Source organism: Pagrus pagrus (genome assembly GCF_965226575.1).
Source record: "Pagrus pagrus genome assembly, chromosome: 18".
NCBI classification, from domain to species: Eukaryota; Metazoa; Chordata; class Actinopteri; order Spariformes; family Sparidae; genus Pagrus; species Pagrus pagrus.
The window spans coordinates 192,364-214,213 of NC_140202.1; the positions used below are offsets into that span (position 1 = coordinate 192,364).

At 40.6% G+C, this 21,850-nt stretch overlaps 1 protein-coding gene across 8 annotated transcripts in view; it reads right to left on the minus strand.

The window, feature by feature from the left end:
* Positions 1 to 21,850, minus strand: part of ccdc88c (coiled-coil domain containing 88C) — a 96,912-nt gene that overhangs the window by 39,541 nt on the left and 35,521 nt on the right. For 7 of the 8 annotated variants that reach the window (XM_084380430.1, XM_084380433.1, XM_084380431.1 and 4 more), the window contains 4 exons: positions 2,652 to 2,721; positions 1,941 to 1,999; positions 998 to 1,081; positions 276 to 419 (listed from right to left, as the gene is read on the minus strand). In XM_084380430.1, the coding sequence (XP_084236556.1) occupies positions 276 to 419; positions 998 to 1,081; positions 1,941 to 1,999; positions 2,652 to 2,721 (357 nt within the window). Of the gene's footprint in view, positions 1 to 275; positions 420 to 997; positions 1,082 to 1,940; positions 2,000 to 2,651; positions 2,722 to 18,966; positions 19,083 to 21,850 lie in introns of all 8 variants that reach the window. The other variant, XM_084380434.1, reaches the window with a different exon arrangement.

A 21,850-nucleotide genomic window follows, 5' to 3' on the forward strand; every position in this document is an offset into this window, starting at 1 on the left:
CTGGACTCTAATCATAATAATCAAACATATGTAACCAAATTAACTGCATCATATTCATCACATTAGAAGTAGACAAAAAAGAATGGTCTTTGATTTTTAATAGAGGTGTTGTAAAAATAAGATAAATCTAATAATTAACTATGTAGCAGCATGAAATATAAATTATCAAGAACAAATACGGCTAGGCTAAGGTGCTTAAATTTATTTTATCACCACTGAATGAATACCATAGTATTCATATCATGATTAATACAATTGTGTTTGAGCCTCAGTACCTCACTGGCTTTGTCTCTCTGTTCAATCAGTTGCCGTAGCGACACAGCCATGTTGCGGGACAGAGGTTCCAGTTCCTCATGCGATAGTTCTGATCCCTCTTCCAGCCAGGACAGGTCAAGAACATTTAGCTGGTTATGAGTCACCTGCAACAATACACACACACAAAATATAATGTAGCAAAATACATTGGTTTTAGGACTCATTACCACATCACTCTATGACCTTGACATTTGACCTTTGACCAGTAAAATCTAAATCAGTTCATTCAAGTGGACATTTGTGCCAAATTTGAAGAAATTCATTCAAGGAATTTTTGAGACATTGTGTTCACAAGAATGGGATGGACTGATGGACTGACGAACTGAGGGATTGAGGGACTGACGGACGAGCTGAAAAACATAATGCCTCCGGCCACAGCTTTCGCCAACACGAAGGCATAATTATACCCAGGAGTTGTTAGCCACAAAATGGTACACTTTCACATTCAAGTGTTCGCTGGGTTCAGTGCACGTCCAGAAAAAGCTCATGGTGTACATCCACATCTGATGAAGAGACCATCTTCACACAGAAACAGGGGCATTGAATAGAATGTTAAATTAAGATTATTTTGTCAATTGTGTGCCATTTTTTTTTTATTTTTTTTTTATCGTTTAGTTAAAAAAACACAACAAACATTGGATCTACATTTATCACTGGTTTATTTCTATCATAGGAAACTGACCTCCTGGATGTGAGAGACAATGGCAGCCTGTGTCTCAATGTCCAGCAGCTTGATCTTCTCTATCATCTCCTCCTTACCCTCACACTGATGCATGTGTGCGAGCGCACACACACACACACACACACAACACACACACACACGGAAAATAAAATAGTAAACACATTTGAATAAAATCTTGGTTTTTAATGTTACCATTTGTTACTATTACATTGACTATGGGAAATGTAGTTTGCTGAAGAAAGTGAAATGTAATTACAGGCAAATGTATTTTTACTACTAGTCAGGTGGAAAATATTTTTGTACAGCATCAACAACATTTTCATGATATATCTTCTCCCTCATGGCCCTCCTCTTTTCTGGAACCAGTAGAACCAGTACAGGTTGAGAGGAATATAAAAGGAGGGTAGAGTGAAAGAAAGGGAGGGATATTAGGAGGGAGGGAGTGAGGGAGAGAGAAACAGAACAACCACGGGCAAAGGAAGAAAAGAAGAAAGACAAGATTAAAAAAAAACTGGTAGGTGGGATCAGAGCCATGGGAGAGGTGGAAATGAAAGACAACAAAGAAATGAACAAACAAACACACAGACAGAGAAAAAACCTGATCCCCACCACCCACATGACTAACCCTTCCTCTTTAATTACTGGCAGCACATTTAACTCTTACCTCGCCATGTCAGGCTAATATTAACTTAAATTCATGAATTAACAATATAGAAATATATACAGTAAACAACATAATTCTGATGGTTTTTACTGTTTATAAACCACTGATGTGACTCCATGTGCATTTTGACCCAACAATCCCACCTTATCAACAAACACAATTAAGGGTTATGCTCAGACATGCAAAACTAAACAGACAGAAATACACTTCCTGGGAGAGACTGGGCAGTACAGTGAGCTGCTGTGTTTGGGCGTGTGTGCGTGAGCATGTGTGTGTTACCTGGACAGCGCAGCCTAGTATCAGCAGCAGAAGTCTTTTTAGATCCTCCATGCTCTTAGCTAGAGACAACAAAACACAGAGACGTATTGTAAATATCAGCTAGTCTTTGAACATAATGTTTGAAAAAAATAACAAAAAGGTTATTCAATTTAACAGCAAAAGCAAAGTTTTTTAACTCTGCAAACACACCACCAATATTGACACTTCTACTTTGCACTAATGCATTTGCCACAGTGATTTTCTCAAAGTGGACTTATCACAGTATCACTTTGGTGAAAGTAATGACATAAATAGAATGGTAGCCACCCAAACAAAGAGTTAATAATATACTGTATATGTTCACTGAATGGCCACAAGTGAGTTTTTGCACACACAGAGACACACAAAGCTTGCAGATTGCATGCTGCATCAGAGCCAAAGTAGTGGATTTTTACATCAATGTATTTTATCGGCAACTGGATGGAAAAACACTGATTGAGAGGCCAATAAGTCATTCCAAACTAGACAGTATATACACATTTGTAAATATATTTAATTTTTTACTTTACTACTTTTACTTGAAGACTTTTACTCAGGTATTATTTGTATTGGTGACTTTCACTTTCACCAAGGTAATATTTTAACACAAAATTTTTACTCAAGTTTGACTTTTGGGTACTTTTTACAACACTGGTAAGGTAAGGGTGTGTGATGTATGGGAGTGTGTGCTACCTGATAATGGATCCTTGGCGATGCAGAGGATGTTGGGAAGGGGCATGACTATCAACTGCTGTAAGGTCTCCTGTAGTGGAGAAGAGGAGGTTGGGTGTATTGGTGGGGAAGAAAGCTAAAAACAAATACATCAATGCTATGGTTATAATGATAACTGTGCAAAAAGGGTGAGGTGGTGTTACTGATGAACACTGGAGTAGCACTAGGAAAATGCCCATCAGTAGCCAACTGGGGGCAACAAAAGCATTAAGGTGGGTTCTTGTCACAAAACAAAATATCAGTACATTCATATCAAACAGCACCAAAAAAAAGTATATTATAGTCTGACAGATACTTGGTTGTTGAGGGTGCTACACCAATTTGAGAATTTCAAAACTAATTTCAAACATTTCAAAGGGATCCCTCAATTTTGGAGTGCCTTGGTGGCTGGATGTTTACGTTGTTGATTTGATTCCAGCCAGGGACAAAACCCCTCCGTCTCCCCATGTCCTGTCTTCTATAGGGCTGCAATGGTTCATTACTTTCTCGATTAATTGTAACATCCTCAAATGTCTTGTTTAGTCCACTACCCTAAGATATTCAGTTTACTGCAGGGGTCTCAAACTGCTGACCCCCAGGCCACTTCCGCCGTGCATACAGATGTTGACTTCTGTGCACGCATTTTTCTTGTTAAATACAGTATAAAGAAAATATGAGCAGAAGTGCTGCCGGGTGTCTGGCAAGAAATAAAGTACAAATGTTTTTCATTTGTAAGTTCAGTGCAAGGTTTCAATAAGTTATTTAAGAGTAGGGAAAAAGATCTGCACTGCAACTGCTACAAACTTATATAATGTATTCAAACTGCTGTTTGCATTTTTATATTAATATGTTAATAATGGAAGTAAAAACAAAATTCTCAGAAATATTGTGCCTTTTTGTAGTACTTGAACGCTGTAGTGGCCCTCCTACGAGATGACAATACCAGCAGAGGTCCCAAGCTAATTTGAGTTTGAGACCCCTGGTTTACTGTCGTAGAGGAGGAAAGAAACCAGGAAATGTTAACACGTAAGAAGATGGAATTACAGAATTTTGACTTTTTCAGGCGCCCCGGTAGCTCAGTTGGTAGAGTCATCGCTGCAGCGGCCCAGGTTTTTTTGAGTCCGACCTGTGGCCCTTTGCTGCATGCCACCCCCCATCCCATTTCCTGTCATCTCTAATCTGTCCTACAGAAATAAAGACATAAAACAGCAAAAAAAAAAAATGTTCTTGCCCAAGTCAATAAATCGATTATTAAATAGTAATTAATTTATTCTTTATTAATGACAGCTAATTGATTTACTGATTAATCACTGCAGCCATAGTCTGCTTCTTCACTATCACTGTCCAATAAAGTTAACATGCACAAAAATAACCTTAAAAATAATTATTTGACCTTGATTAGCCTACTAGAGAATTGTGATCAAGATACATACTTGTAAAAATGTAAGATGGGTGTCGTGCTATGGTGATATGATGCTGCTCACTACAATTGTAACAGTGTTTTTGTGGACACCTTCTGTATGTACTGTAAGGTTGTATATTTGCTGTTTTTCAGTTACATGATTACTATTGTTGAGCACACTGAAACAAATCCCAAATCAACTTTAAAGTTGATAGAGCAATTAACTATTGAATCTTAAATAACAGAATCTTGAATGTACCGAGTGGCACATTTTACTTTTTTTTTTTTTTAAAAAGGTGCTCTCTTTTGACTAATATGTGATGGAGATACTGTTTCTAAAGTACCTCCAATATATCATTTCTGTATTACAATTTCCTTGTAGGCCAATTTATATGCCTAAACATTTGTGAAAAGCTAAATTAAGCTGATAATATAAGAAATGCATCTGTTGGTAGTACTTAAAAAATGTTTTTTTTAAAAAGCTAAACATTGAATGAAATCAGGACCAAAACCTCTCTCTTTTTTTTTTAACAATATCTTTATTGGATTTTCATTTTATAAAAAAGACATATAAGAACAAATAACACCAGAGAAGTGTGTAAAATGGTACCGAAGTGTACAAACATACACCGTCAGAACAAATTTTCATACTATACACACTTGCTCCAGACAACCGTACCAACAAAATGAAACAAAAACATGGCGGTCAGGGGGCCTCCCCAATGAAGGCACCTAATCATGAGTCCACAGAAGGTACATTATCATATAGTCCAGAGAACAGGAGAAGAAGAAACTGGGTCGTGCAGAGGGTGCACCTATATTGTTCCAGGCCCGTCCATCAGGCGTGACAAATCATTGTCCCAGTGAAATAAAGTGCCCTTAGTTACCCCACATCTATTGCAGGTGTCTGGGATATTCAAATCAAATGTGTTTAATTTTGCGGTTTTGCTCCGCCGTCCTCGTCCTGCAACCCCCACCAGCTGCGTATTGAGTCCGCCATGGCGCAGCTCCGCCGGACAGCTGGAGTTATGAAACCGAGGAATTCCCACGATAATTACATAATCACGCACGACCACAGTTATAGGTATGTGTTATAAACACAACAACACAAAGTGTTCCCGACCGAAGGATTAGAAGAAGAGCTTGTATTTGTCTCTTTTTTGAGGTTTTTGTGCTGGCAACAACACGGAGTGTTCTATTTTGAAAATTAACCGGATGTCATGTTGTTGTTTCATGTCTGACTTCCTGTCTGCTATGTGCTGAATTCGACTGAATCCTGCGTATCTGCTCCGCAGGGCTGCGGACTGCCGGAGCTGGGACGCAGCAGACACACAGCGCAGCGGACCTGGTGGAAGTTAACACATACACTAGAGTGCTACAGATTAGCTCCGCTGCCGTGGTGTAGCCGTAACGCAGCCGTACCGTATCCAGTGGAATCTGCGGGTAGCGCAGCGGACACGTATCAGGTGGAATCTGTGGGTTAGGTGTGTATTACCTGACCCTGTCTGGGCTGCTTTACATGCGTTACGCCAATGTTCCAATGATAGTTCCTCCTGTAGATCTGTTTTCCATGCATTAAATTTAGATTCAGAAGAATCAGGAGAGAAGTCTTTCAGTAAATCATAAAATTCAGAGATGATACCCTTTCCAAAAGGATTTTTGTAAGGATTTTCTCCAGTATTGTTAGTGGGGGGCAAAACATATAATGGGTTTGGGTTTGTTTTGATAAAATTCCTTAGCTGAAGATATCTAAAAAAATTTTTTGCGAGGGATGTTATATTTTTTAATCAACTCCTCAAAGGTTAAAATATTCCCATCGTTACCATAAATATCTTTTACTTGTTTTACCCCTCTATCTGCCCACAATTTGAAACCAGCATCAGCTCTCCCTGGTCTGAAAAAGTTGTTGCCCCAGATTGGGCTGAAGTAAGAAAGGGGGGGGGGGGGTCTTTTAAGTATTTCCTAACTTCTTGCCAGACTCCAATCATGTTTTTAACTGTAGGATTGGAACACAATATTTTGAGTTTTTTAGGTTCATCTGAGTATAGATAAGTGGGGAATAGGAGATTTAGGGAGTATGATTCGATATCCTTCCATGACAAGGGTCCGTCTGTGGTGAAGTAAAACATAAACATTCTTAGCTGTATTGCCCAAAAGTACCACAGCAAATTAGGGCACTGTAACGTCCTCTATGGTAGGGTAGATATAAAAGAGACAGACGAATCCTAGGGTGTTTATTATTCCATATAAACTTATTGAAATTTTTTTTCATTCTGGGGAAAAAGTCTGAAGGAGGCAGCAGGGGGATATTCTGAAATAAATATAAAAGTTTGGGGAGAATGTTCATTTTAAGTATATTAATTCTTCCAATCAGAGGGATAGGAAGACCGACCATCCTGCGATTGATTTGGATATAGATGCCAACATTGGGCTGTAGTTAGCTTTTTATAGATTTTCCAGTTTAGGAACAATTTGAATACCAAGTAAGTAAAGGAATCCACTGTTCTAAAATGGCAGACATGAGTGGATGGATCCGACCTCTCCCTTGAGTTGAGAAGCATTATGGAAGATTTGGAATTATTAATTTTATAGCCAGACAATTTGCCAAATATTTTAATTAGGTTCAGGAGGGATGGAGTAGATTTATCCAAATTTCTAAGGAAAAGAATGATTCTCAGATTCTCTGATGCCTATACCCGTGATCTTTTGTACAAAGGATCCTTGTACAAAAATTTAACCCAATTACAAAAACCCTCCCCCTGGCCAAAGCATCCAAGAACCTCGAATAAATAAGTCATCTCCACCCTATCAAAGGCTTTCTCAGCATCTAATGCTAAGAAAGCTGTGTCCGAAGCCCCCCTCAGGTTATGTAAGATGTTCAAGACCTTCTCATATTATGAAAACCGTGACGTCCGATCATAAAACCATTTTGATCTGCCAATATTAGACCTGGTAGTATAGGTTCTAGTCTTTTTGCCAGAATTTTACATAAAATCTTCAAGTCTGAATTCAGGAGGCTGATCTCATATTTTCACACTTATCCTTAGCTTTACCCAGTTTCGGGAGAAGAGTAATCAGAGCACCTCTCAGGGAGGGAGGAAGTATCCCATTTTGAAGGGATTCTAAAAACATTTCCAAAAGGGGAGTTCAAATTTTTTGATTCAAATTTTTTGTAGATATCTATGGGCAGGCCATCTGGGCCTGCTGTTTTTCCAGAATTCATGCATTTTATTGCTGCCGAGATTTCTTCCACTGTCAAGCTTGCCCCCAATACTGACCCTTCACATTCCTCTAATTTGGGGAAGACGAGACTATCTAATGATGCCAGTGAGCTCTGGTCTGCTAGCCCTCCAATTACTTAAGAGCTGTAGAGTCTTTCATAAAAGTCCCTAAATTTATCATTTATGGCCACCGGGTCTGTGATGAATTCCCAATTCTCATTTTTGAGATTGGTAATAGATCTTTCAATCTGAAGTTGTTTTAAGCGCCAAGCTAAAATCTTGCCTGCTTTTTTTCCTTGATCAAAGATAGTTTGTTTAAGTTTTAAAAGGTTAGCAGCGGCCTTGGAAGCCGAAATTTCATTGTACTGAGCTCTCAATAATAAAAGGTCTTGAAGAATCTTCAGGGAAGAACAGGGATTTTTAAAGTAAATATCCTCCATAATTTAAATTTTTGCCTCTTTTAACGCAGTTTTATGTTTGGCTTTTTTTTAGATTTAGAGCTAGAAAAAGTAATTATCTGGCATCTGAGGAATGCTTTGAAAGCCTCCCACTTAGTGCATGCTGATGTCTCATATGTATTAATTATAAAATATTCATCCATTTGTTTTCCAAGAAAAGTTATTAGATCTGGGTCCTGGAGCCATTTATGTTGAAATGTCCATTTGGGGGGATCACATAGCTGTCCTGGATCCACATAAACCAGGTTATTTCTGGCGTGGTCTGAAATTAGAATGCTGTCATTATTACAGTCCTTGATTTTACCTATTAAGCTGGCTGAAACTAGAAAATAGTCAATTCGTGAATACGTGTGATGAGTTTTGGAGAAGCAAGAATACATTGCCATTGTTCCTATCTCTCCAGATGTCCCTCAGATTTCGATCCTTAATGAACTGATGAATAATTGCTCTGCTTTTACTGTGGGATGAGTCTGAATGTGTTGATCTGTCTTTGTTGGGGTCGAGTGTACAATTAAAGTCCCCAGCAATAATGTATTGCCCATTAAGTGAAGCTAAAGTCAGAAATAAGTTATGGAAGAAATTAGCAGGAACGCAGATTCAATAGTGCGCGCACACACACGGGTCACAGTGGAGCTGCTTCGGGTCGCTGAAGGGCAGGTGGCTCTGTCTCGGACCTGCAGGGGGAACGCTGCTGTAAAGCACAGAGAAAGTGTGCGATATTATTTTGACCTGTTAAGTTTTGTACAACGTCGCATTAGTGAATGGAGTGCTTTTGATGTGCCAGAGCAGCCAGATGAGCCAATGCCCATGGAGCCGCGGGCAGCACAGCCTCCACAGGGGGCTATACGGAGGAGACAGGACCTCATTCATCGCTTTAAACACGTAAAGTATACTTCAAACTCTTGCAAATGCTATTTAATCAGTAACGTGAAGTATTGTAGGTGGAATTGGCTAAAGGCATACTAAACACAGACAATGGACAACATTTAGTCATTTTAACATTTTATTAGCCTAAGGCTTATTTAGAGTTTCATTGATTTTAATGTGTTATTTATTGTCTCAAATGCGCCGACAACTGAGGCCAATAAACTGCATATTTCTATGTGTCTGTCCAGGACCTCTGCCGTGATGATGTCTGGTCTGGGCGCAGCACCGGGGGCAGAGGGCACGCGCTCTGGGGAGGGTTAGGGGATGTCAGGATGCCGATCTCCATCTCGGAAAAGTTAATCTAGTGTTCCAGCCTCCGCATTTATCAAGGCCCGCTCATTCCTAATCAGGGCCAGTGACTGCAGAGCAATACCTGCTTTAAAGTCAGTGTCTCCAAACACCACAAAAGTCTCCAAGAACACCAGTTAAAGTCGCTAGATTTATCGCTTGTGGTGTTTGACAAAACATTTCGACATGGAGGGTGATTTTCGTGATTTTTTTTTTTCAGATTTTTTTTTTTTATTTAATAATTTTTTTTTTTCTCCCATCCTGTAGCGTACTTGCGCCCCCCCCGGGAGAGTGTCCGCACCCCCCCGGTTGAGAACCACTGCTCTAGAACGTTCACTGGAGACCCGCGGGGGTACCCTCCAGCAGCAATAATCCATATAACGAGCGTAAATGGCGTCCGAGACGGAAAGGTCCAAAAAACTACACAAAAACTTTGTCATATTCCTCCATACTGCTCGTCCGCTGCAATCCAAGTGTCCTGAAGTGGCGACATCCAGAGTTTACTCGAAACGACGTCATTTAGCACATGTTTCTAGCAGTAACAGTCACTATACTATATTTGCCTGGAGGCGCGTTCACGCGAGTCTCCCTCACAGTTGATTGTTCTACGGAAGCCGTGCCAGACAAGATCAATGAGACTCGTGATAGATACACACCATTATTTCATTTACGCTCGTTATATGGATGCTGACGGAGGGTACCCCCGCGGGTCTCCAGCTGCACTTTGAGGAATAAGAAACTACACCAGACTTCTCATCAGCATGAGGGTGAGTCGATAATGACTGAATTTCGTTCTAGAGTGAACTATTCCTTTAAGTGTGTATTTCTAGCAGTGTTAGCTATCACCGCTTATGTTATATTAATGCCACTGACTATTTCTTTTGTTGTCAGTTACATATATATGTGGTACTATATCATGTATATTACTTCTGTATATGATGTTTTATATATTTTCATGCTAATGACAACTAGATTATTATTTCGGATTGTGTGCTATGGTCAAGCATATTGTGAGCTGTTTATTGATGGCTGTTATTTTTTTTTGGTTTATTCCAGAACCACACCCCTTAACCACACAAATGCATCACTTCTGTAAGTGTACACCGTTTACACTGGATTAAAGCGCCATAAAAGGGATCGACTGTTTCCTGCTTCATCCTTTAAGTCTTGGGGGAACATAGACTGTGTTCTAACAGACGCACACTTCGCGATTACAACCCAGAGAAGCCAGTCTACCTTTAAACCTCCATCACAGCAACACTCTGTTTAGCCGGAGTAAATCTATTTTAGGCTGTGAAGATTTGCCATGACCTTTACCCCTGCCTTGCGAAGCTGCCATCAAGGTATTTTTAGCAAACCTTCCGCTTACTCTTGGTGACAACTAGTTTAGTTTATTGTAGGAAATTCGTCAAAATTTTACGGAGGTGCGAGACAACCATCCACCTAGCGCACCACCATACCAGAAGTCCAAAACCTCTCTCTGACATTTATATATAAGCATTTCTAAAGTTAACAGTGTCAACTTGATAGCAGGTAGATCATTCACAAGTTGTACCTTATAGCATACAGGAAGGTGACAGAAAATCAAACCAGACTTCACAGGACTTTGCCCACTGTTGGCCTGACACGTGACTTCTGTTAAGTACAGTTTGAAATCATCACCAGCATAATAATGAACACAGAAGAAGACAAAAAGTTTTTTAACTAGTAGTTTAGAAACAGAGTGAGACACAAAGTGTGGAAGAAGTTTACTGGGGCTGCTGAACTTTGTTTCATTTCAAGTCCAGCTACCTACTGACCCAGACTTGTGCCTACATGTGTGCGTAGGCAAGCAGTGTACAGGAAACACTCTGCCTGCAACAAAGCCTGTGTGTGTGCGTGTGTGCGTGTGTGTGTGTGGGTATCCACTCCAGTCTCCCAAAACACTGACTTTCCAGATGGGCTAAGAGACAAATAAAAACTATAAATCAATTTACTCTAGTGAATCAAATGCAATCACAAAGAGAGGTGCCCAAGACAGGCAGTGGTGTGGTGTCTTGCTGACATATTTCATGTTTTGATAAAAAGCGAGTTGTTTGAGATGAGGAAACATGACAGGGGAATAAGGTGGCATAGGAAGACTACGTTTTGAGAAAGGACACATGGGAGGAGACATGTTGATGACTTCTGGCCATAGAGAAGGGAAATGTACTAATAGGAGTGTGTGTGTCGGTTTGTGTGTTCTGGGTGTTTTGGGATAAGGGAAGTGACTGTCAGCAGGGAAGGGCTGGCTGGAATAATACACTCAAAAACACAAAACACACCTGCACAGAATTTCTCTCTCACACACACACACTAGACAAAGATATCAAAACTGGTGATGTTTCCATAGTGACTACTGATTGGAAAAACCCATTCACATATAATATATATACTGTATGTTGGCCGCTGTCACAACTTAAAGAAATGTAGGGCTCTGGTCTAGAGTGTCACCTGCTAACCAGGCAAATAAACACAATATCAGCTTTCACCACAGTTACAGCAGGGCTGCACGGACACCCTAGAGGTTGCGCAATACCTGCAGATACTGTTACACCGGCCTATACACCAGGAGGTAATGAGAGACCCAACCAGTAACCCGCACTCACACACTCTCTCACACACTCTCTCACACACACTCTCTCTCACACACACACACACACACACACACACAGAGTACAGTGTGAATAAAACATGTGGTCTGGCTACCAGATGTCTTTAAGGCAGAGAGGGAACTCGGCTGTAACAAGCCATCGGTAAGTTTTGCCAAGAAGTTTTTGTGTGTTTCATCAGTACACATTGCACATGAGGTCAATGACAACCACTACCAACTAAGAGTTTATGAAACAGTCTCGTGATTCCTCCGATGATTATAAATGACCTGTGACAGTAAAACGAGACCATCAGCGAAAAAACTGCTATTTTTACATAATATATTATTATTGCCTGTGCTCGGGTCCGATCACATATATCACATATAAAATGAAATATAAATACATTACCTCATCGCGACCCACCCTACGGCCTCTGTCACTCGCTCCCATACAAATGCATGCACCACCAGCAGAAAGACCTTTACAACAGATCGTAGGGGCGCTAGAATCAATACAAACTGAGGTCCTTGAGTCACTTTAAAGCAAAAATTTTTATTATTACTTTTTTACCTTAAAATAACAGCTTCAAAATCATTTTGATGGTACAGTGTCTTGTATTAGGGTGAATGGTGTCTCTGTCCCAGCCACTCCCCCATCACTTGTTTTTGCACTATGTAACAACATTGAGAGTGTAGGATCACAGTGTTATATAAATGTTTATTTTAGTAGTTTTCAAGACATAACACTTATGATGTAATGAGTTTTGTCTATAGTTAGCACCTACATTATGTCTGACAAATTGTGACTGACCTGGGATTTGTATTAATGTCAGTGGTGTTGCCCTCAAACTGTGGAGGGCGCCAAATCCCACAAAATGTCAATTTCTACTTAATGTTGATTTAATACTAAATATACTTTCAAATAGCAAGTGAGATACATTTTTGCATGAGATGTTCTTGGTTTTCCCAGTCCATCACTATGAGTGTCTGATACTGTTGGTTAAATTTTAAAAATACTTCTTGAACCAGAAAATCTAATTAAAAGATGAACAACTTTGCTCTTCTTAGATTCTTACCACAAGGGGGCCAACATTTTTAATGTGTGGCCAAACAGTACAATGGTGGCACCAGAGAAAAAGTCATGTTGATTTTTGGAAACGGTTAACTGAGGCAAACGGTTTCATTATAGGTAATTTTAGGACATATCAGACTTTTCTGGCTCAGATCTACACCATCAGATTTGGCTAACTTTTATCACTCTAAGCTACACACACAAACTCTAGCCACACAACAAAACTGAACCCCTGACAGGGCTGTGCTTTGTGCTTAATGATGATTTTAATATAAAAACTTGCAAACATTAACAGTACAACAGACTGTGAACACTAGCATGTCTAAAAATAGCCTATGCTCTGACAATTCACATAAAATTTAACAGGCTTTGAGAGTATAATATACAGTAGTTTATTTACAGCTTTGATTTTTCAGCTTTGCATAATCAGTAGGTAAAATGAGTAATCAAGTAATCAGTTTGTAGGTTAGGGGATGTGCCATCAATAAAAAGGGGTGTGACTGCAGACACACCTACTACACTTTACAATGTATACTGTAAGTACTTAAATAAGCTTTATAATTTAAAAAAATATGCATATTTAATGGATAGTCTTGCAACATTATACGCAAGCATGCAAAAATATCTTTAGATGTGTCCATCCTCATCTCCTTGTGATGACTGTCAGGTGTGAACAATTTAGAGCCACAAGTCTGTTTGATGCAGAGGAAATTTGCTTATGCCTAATAGTGGTAGAGAACATTGTAAAGTTCAAAATATGGAAGAGATGGAGATGTGCCTTCCCAGAGGACCATGTCTTTGGCTGTTGTAACATGACATCACCTTCAGCTCCATATTCAATGCTGCCCCCACAAATCTGTTGTGTAACAGTAGTTGTTGTAATGACCACAATGTCAAAGCACTTATAGCCCTCTAAATTAAGCAAATTACGCAAATTAAGCAAATTAATTTGACAGACTTTTAAATCAGATGTCAGTTATGGGTCAATGTTACCGGTCACTGATACTAAACTCTCGCAAAATCTACATCTTCAAAACACACTTTAAACTCAGGCAATGACTGTGTATACCTTTATTCAAGGGCAGACTGCATAACAAAGCGTGACCTGGATTATGTATCACATATTGGAAGTAGATATTTATCACTAGTATACTAGTTTACTGTATTTATACTGAATCTGCTCTAACCTGGTTCACATACCTGACAAATCACACCTTTCAGGTCATGTGGAATGGCTCCTTGTCCAAACCCTGCTTTATGGAAACTGGTATCCCTCAGGTCTCAGTACTAGGACCACTTCTGTTTTCACTATACACTAGATCACTAGGCTCTGCAATCACATCACATGGATTCTCTTACCACTGTTATGCTGACGACACGAAAACTGTTCCTCTCTTTTCCCCCCATCCTCCAATACCCACGTTGCAACGCACATCTCTGAATGTCTGGCAGACATCTCCGCTTGGACAACTGCGCATCATCTCAAGCTCAACCTTAGTAAAACTGAACTCCTCTTTATCCCAGGGAAAGACTGCCCTCACATGGACCTGTCAGTCACTGTCGAGGACGTCACAGTATCGCCTTCATCGACTGCAAGGAACCTGGGCGTAATCGTTGACAATGGACTATCCTTCACCCCCAACATCACCGCGGTGGCCCAATCCTGCAAACACTGGTCATCGCCCGCCTGGACTACTGCAACTCACTCTTGGCTGGACTCCCAGCCTCTGCGACTAAACCGTTGCAACGTATCCAGAACACCGCAGCGCGCCTCAATCTACCCAAATTCTCCCATGTGACCACCCTCCTCCCTGACCTCCACTGGTTTCCTGTTGCGGCCCACATCCGATTCAAGACCATGGTGCTGGCCTTCAAGGCCGTCAAAGGAACTGCACCCATCTACCTCCAAACACTGGTCAGACAACACGCCCCAGCGCGAGCACTTCACTCTACTACATCAGCTGGCCGGCTGGTACCGCATTGCTAAGAGCAAACAAAGGCCGCTCAGCGAAGTTGCGACTCTTCTCTGCTCTGGCGCCCCAGTAGTGGAACGAACTCCCCACCAATGTTAGGGCAGCAGAGTCACTCACCATCTTCCACAAAAGACTCAAGACTCACTTGTTCAGACTTCACTTCGACCCCGCATAGCATGCAGCAGTCACAGCAGGTCCTGCAAACCAGGTCCCTTGTCTATCTTTATTTGTAAAAGCCCAATATTACAGTGCCATGGTCCATCGATATTATAATCAGATGAGGTCCTCAAATGTCTTGTTTTGTCCACAACTCAAAGATATTCAGTTTACTGTCAGAGGAGGAAAGAAACCAGAAAATATTAACATTATAGGAGCTGTTATCAGATAATTTGTTTTCATAAAAATGACTCAAACCAATTAATTCATTATCAAAATAGTCAGCAGTTAATGTAATAGTTGACAACTAATCCATTAATTGCTCAATCTTTGCAGCTCTAATTACACCCCAGAAAGTCTTATAAACAGGACTGTGACAGGACATACACAATGGCGAAGGTCAGTGCTAACTAGCTGGCTGTTTATTACAGATGAGACGGATAGACTTACGCTCTGCTCTCCAGGTAATATCACGTGACCTGCAACACGTGTGTTATATATAACTGGTGCATATTTCATTTTTGGTGCAAGCAGCAGTATATGTCAGTGCACAAATTAAATACTAAGACAGTATGAGTAAGGTGTATGTCACCAATTATAATTGTCTAAATGTATTTCACGCTCTTTCTGACTTTGCTATGTGGGTGTGTGAGTTAGTTTGAGTTAGGGCTGCACGATTATGGCCAAAATGATAATCACGATTATTTTTATCAATATTGAAATCACGATTATTAATCACGATTATTCATTATGTTAGGGAAAACATATCTTTTATTTATTTAAACAAACCGTATGTAAACAAGGCTTCAAATTGAAACTTAAAATAATAATAAATCATAAATAATAAAATAAAATGTACCCAATACAAAGGGCAAAAAATAAATATGCCATTGCAGAGTGCAATCATAAAGTGCCTGGGTTGTCTGGGTTGGCGCTGGACACGGACGGGGATTTAGTGGACCAGCGTTAGCTTCGGCCTTCATGCATTCATCATATTTGGGTTTGTGGTGTTTTTTCAGGTGGTTGAATAAGTTAGTTGTGTTGGCCTGTGGTGCAGACACAACTCTGAAAAGAGGAGTTTAAGAAGTTAGAAGTAGAAGTGTTAGGGGCGGGACACCGCCGCGAAATGTCGTCCAGATAGAGACAGAGTGAGCGATTTTTTCAGGGTTGAGCGACATCGCTGCACGGAGCGATATCGCTCGCGGCACGTCAGGACAGGCTGATTGAAAAGTACACATTCTAATCACTTTTCCTCGCTCGCTCACGTCGCTGTTGCGTCGCTATATGTCAGGACGGGGTGTCACACTGTTGAATATAATTTGAGGCTGCCGCTGCTGCAGGGTGCGCTCGCTTGCTATTTAGGCAGCTTAATGAAGCCCTAACCTTCCGTTCGCCCCCTGGTGGTTGGCTGACTATTGGGTTGAGAAAGTGCTTGATTTGATATGCAACAGAGCCCGCTTTTTAAATGTTAATATCGCGACGATGATCTTAATTTAATTGTGGCACCCAAAATCGTAATTGTGATTCAAATTCAATTAATTGTGCAGCCCTAGTTTGAGTGTGTGTCAGATATATAGATATTCGCCTGCAGCAACATCACCAGTCCAATCTAACACTTAAAACTGACAAGGGATTGACAAAGCCTGCTATATGACCAATATAGACACACGCACACACACGGCCTAAATCCATGGCCCACTTAAACACTGGGCTCACATTTCTCATCCCAGATCAATAAAAAGGTGACAGCTAACAGCTGATCTGACTGCGCTGCACGCTGCTGTGTTCCACAACTTTTTCACCACTTCCACAGCTTTATAAATCCAAATCAAATCTTTCTTCTTCACCAAAAGCTCTGAACTATTTTCCTTTAGTTACATCATGCCACATTTATTTATGCAGCCAAACATCACATACAGTGCTGTGAAAAAGGATTTGCCCCCTTTGTTACGGCTCCAGCCGTATTTTGCATTGTGTTGTGCTTTTAATTGTGTGTTTAGGTTCCAGACTGAGTGAGAGCTTCTGTCTCCCTCCAAAGATGATCTCCACGCAGCAGATTCCGCACCGCGTTGGCCAAGAGCCAGTGACGTGGCAGCTGGGGATTGGCTAGTACTAGAGAGCGGAGATTGCTACCAGCGAACAGCATCCTCTTCATTTGTAAACTTGGATTTGTGCTTGATAAAATTAGTATCTTGTTGAGACCTAGAGAGCGTTTAGTTAAGTGATAGAGCGCTCTGTGCTTATTTCCAGAGCAAGCCTGTTTAACATTAGACAAGAAGCAGTAGGGGTGAGCTGCCTTTTCTTTACTCCCTGTTTTTCTCCTGTTTTTGGTTAGGTTAGGGAGGTAGGTTTAGTAAATGTCTTTTTGTTCCTTTTCGTTCATAGGGTTCAGGTAGGTTGCCGGTCGGAAGATTAGATTGGGTTTTTGTTTGTTTTGGCCTGAGCTCACCCTGAACAGAGGCTTCAACACTGTACATATATTTTCACTCACACTCTGTATAGTTGCACTTTCTTTTGTAAATAAATGACTATTGTTGTAAATACACTCTTTGGCCATTGTTTTATGTCATGCTTTGGCAACCCTAGGCCGAGTGAAACACCCTTACAGATTTCTTTTGTTTTTGCTTTTTTGTCACACTTAAATGTTTCAGATCATCAAACAAATTTTAATATCAGACAAAGATAACCTGAGTAAATAGAAAAAGCAGTTTTTAAATGATGATTTCATTTATTAAGGGAAAAAAGCTATCCAAACCAAGATGGCCCTATGTGACAAAGTAATTGCCCCCCTTGTTAAATCACGAATTAACTGTGATTAACCACATTGTTTGGAAAGCTGAGTTCAATTCGACCAGATCCACCCAGGCCTGATTACTGCCAGACCTGTAGAATCAAGAAATCACTTAAATAGAACCTGTCTGACAACATGAAGTAAGCTAAAAGATCTCAAAAAGCAACACATCATGCCCTGATCCAAAGAAATTCAAGAACAGATGAGAAACAAAGTCATTGACATCTATCAGTCAGGAAAGGGTTACAAAGCCATATCTAAGGCTTTGGGACTTCAGCGAACCACAGTGAGAGCCATTATCCACAAATGGAGAAAACATGGAACAGTGGTGAAACTTTCCAGGAGTGGTCGGCCTACCAAAGTTACTCCAGGAGTGCATCGACAACTCTTCCAGGAGGTCTCAATCTTTTGTGACCCAGAACAACATCTAAAGCACTGCAGGCCTCACTTGCCTCAGTTAAAGGATAAGTACCGTTTTTTACAACCTGGACCTTATTTCTGGCAAAACATATGGTCATTTACTCACCCAGATAACTTTGGTGTCATTCGGCGTTGTTCGGACGAAATTAGATCCAGTGTAGCGGCGATATATCCATATAATGGGAGAGACGGGGCAGCGACACACAGCCTCTATATAACGCATTATCTGCCACGAAACTAGTTCATTTCATCAATATTTTGTTATGAAATGCTAGCGCTATTAGCCTCTGAGTCCGGGCTCGTCTATTGTCAACATCCGGGGTCTGTAGGCTGATCTACTACCTCTGACCTGGAAGATGTCGTCTCTGAGCTGCGCGCGCACCCGCGACAGCGCGGCTTGTTTACCTGTAGCTGCTACTGCTAGTTTGACCCCGGATGTTGATAACGGACGAGCCCGGACTCAGAGGGGAATAGCGCTAGCATTTCATAACAAAATATTGATGAAATGAACTAGTTTCGTGGCAGATGATGCGTTATATAGAGGCTGTGTGTCGCTGCCCCGTCTCTCCCATTATATGGATATATCGCCGCTACACTGGATCTAATTTCGTCCGAACGACGCCGAATGACACCAAAGTTATCTGGGTGAGTAAATGACCATATGTTTTGCCAGAAATAAGGTCCAGGTTGTAAAAAACGGTACTTATCCTTTAAGGTCAGTGTTCATGATTCAACAATAAGAAAGAGACTGGGCAAAAATGGCATCCATGGGAAAGATCCAAGGCGAAAACCACTGCCGACCAAAAAGAACACAAAGGCCCGTCTCACATTTGCCATAAAACATCTTGTTGATAACCCGTAAGACTTTTGGGAAAATATTCTGTGAACTGACGAGGCAAAAGTGGAACTTTTTGGAGGGTGTGCGTCCCGTTACATCTGGCGTAAAACTAACAGCATTTCAGAAAAAGAACATCATACCGACAGTCAAACATGGTGCTGGTGGTGTGATGGTCTGGGGCTGCTTTGCTGCTTCAGGACCTGGACGACTTGCCGTACTTGATGGAACCATGAATTCTGCTCTCTACCAGAAAATCCTGAAGGAGAATGTCCGGCCATCAGTTCGTGACCTTAAACTCAAGCGCACATGATCCGAAGCACATCTCAATGGGCTTAAACAGGTAACATCAGGAATGTTTCCTCTGCCCAAACAGTCTCACCACTGTTTAGCAAACTGGTGACTCAGTGGTCTAAAGCGGGATATACTTCTGTGTAGGCTACACAATCCACTAAATCTGTTAAAAATAAAAAAATAAATATTAGTTTTAAACTTGATTATAGATCCATGGTGATGACACAGTAATGGAGAAAAATGGACTGCATTTTCATTCAAGAATTAAAGGTAATAATAAAATCTCGTGCTGGCATAATTTGTCCAAATCACAACCAAGCGTCATAGTTTTAGCAGCCTTCGTTACCCTGATTTTTAGTAAAGTCTCTTGGCTGTAAATTTTGCAGACTGAAGGTCTGGGATAGGTAGGACACCCAAAATTTTCACTCTCGCTGATCCCGCCACCATAGTAAAGAATCTATTTTAATCAAGTACTATTTGTAGGGGTAAATTTCACTTTTACCAGAGTAATAGTTTAATACGGTATCTTTTCTTTCACCCAAGTATGCCTATGCCTTGTGGTCATTTTTCACAACACTGGTAGGAAGAGTGAAAAAAATACGCTTTTATGCCTGTTTGGGAGTTATTAGAAATAGCCTAACCTGTTTTTATGAATGGTCCCATAAACAGTCCTTAAATGGCATTATCTGCAAAGCCACAAGAAAAGCCTTAATTCCTTGGCCAATGGGCTCATGTTCCATCTAAACTACAACTAAAATCTGGAAAGTTGGTCTGAAAATTCCACTGACTGGCAAACAAAGAGGACTAAAATTATTATGTTCTTGTCAGAAGTCAAAACAGCCAAATTTTGCTTATATCTCACATCTCAGTGCACAGTGTGAGAAATTAAATAGTTTTCCATTCAGTAATAAATGTACTGTAAAGACTATATCAGGATGTGAGAGGAGGAGGGGATAATCCTCCTTAGGTGTAAGGGTCATAAAGTCACGTGAAGGGCAATTCTCTCTGTCTGAGGTGTTTACAGGAAGGATGATAAGATGACATTTACATTTCAATAAAACAGCAAATGGTCACTGCCCTGGGAAAGACATGATCAAAACAAACACCAGGGGGTCATTGTTTTGGGAAGAAGTAATTCATGACTGTCGTAAAGTATGCAACCACTGTATTTAAGGCAGAAACATTTGGAAGACTAGAGAGAACACTTCAGGTCTTCTCTCCATGCTGCATGTATTAAAGAGATCTGATTCATCACACCGAGTCTACAATTCTTCTGAGACTTAGCATTTTGATTGACTTTGATTTCTTCAAAGTAAAACTAGCACTGATTTATTTACTAAGAGACTAGTTTATCAATGTTCTTTTTCAGAGGGTGGAGAGAGTTTGACTTTTCAAAGACAGACTGACAGTAACAGAGAGACAAGTGAAGGCTCATCCCTTCCTCCACAGTAACTCCACTTCTTTCCGGTCTTCTCATTTTTTCTTTTCTATAGACACATGGAACATAAGCAGTCGGTCTTTGTGTCAGACTGAACCAGTCAAAGGATACACACAGTCACACACAGTATCTTCAGTTAAGGAGACATGAAAAGGTAACACTACTCTCAAATAACCTGAGAGGGGCAAGTTTTTCCTCACTCGAATCGAGGGTCGAAGGACAGAGGGTGTCGTCTCTGTACAGACTGTAAAGTCCTCTGAGGCAAACTGTGATTTGTGAATTTGGGCTATACAAATAAAATGTTATTTGACTTGATGTGAAATAACCTCACACTGTGTGAGAGAGGGACACACACACACACACACACACACACACACACACACACACACAGGAGATTGGGAGGATCTAATTAGGAGAAAGTCAACACCCAGCCCCGTCTGAACAGCTGGATCTGTGTGTATGTATGCCATTGTGTTTGTGTGTGTTTTGTTCTTGCAGCTGATCCAAAACTAAGCCCTTAACGCTCACAACTCCTTGACTTAAGGTTACATACGAGGTGTGTGCATGCCCGTGTGTGTGGTTGAGTGCGTCAAGAAACAAATCAGATTCTTCCATGAGAGGAAAATAGCTGTAAGTCACAAAATGCTTCACATTGAACATGACTTTGCATAAGATTTGCTCTAAATGATCTGATCACGCACGCGCGCACATACACACACACACACACCCCCACAGAGAGAGAGTCAGCAGCTGATGTGGCCTTTGTTGTGTCTGACCTGCATGAGCAACACATGATTAATGTGAAACTGAAGTGCTTTGTATTATCTGAGGCACTTTGTTTGGTTGCAACATATACAAAATAATGACAAACCTAATCAGTTAACACAACCGGGAGTATAACAGATATCAATCTCTAAGCCCGTACTGGTAGACTACATCTAACAAACAAAACTACAAACTTATCTTGTTTCTACATGAAAAAGACCACAGGAAGTAATACAGTCACTTTTGTCTAGACCTTTTAGCCACATGCTTGACATTACTCAATGTTTTTAAACAGCATGAAATCAGCTTAATGACATCTGACTGACAACTAGGGTTGGGCCGATGGACGTCCATCATTGATGGCTGACAGTGAACAACAAGCTACCATTGTAACATTGTGATTCAAAAGCCTTCCCTCCCCTTGCCAAAGAGCACAAAAAAGGACTGTCACCCCTCAGAGTTGGCATAAGGTAGGTGTTCTGAAATTAAAAGAAGTTGTTGATGGTCAATGCACAATGTCTGTATGTCCC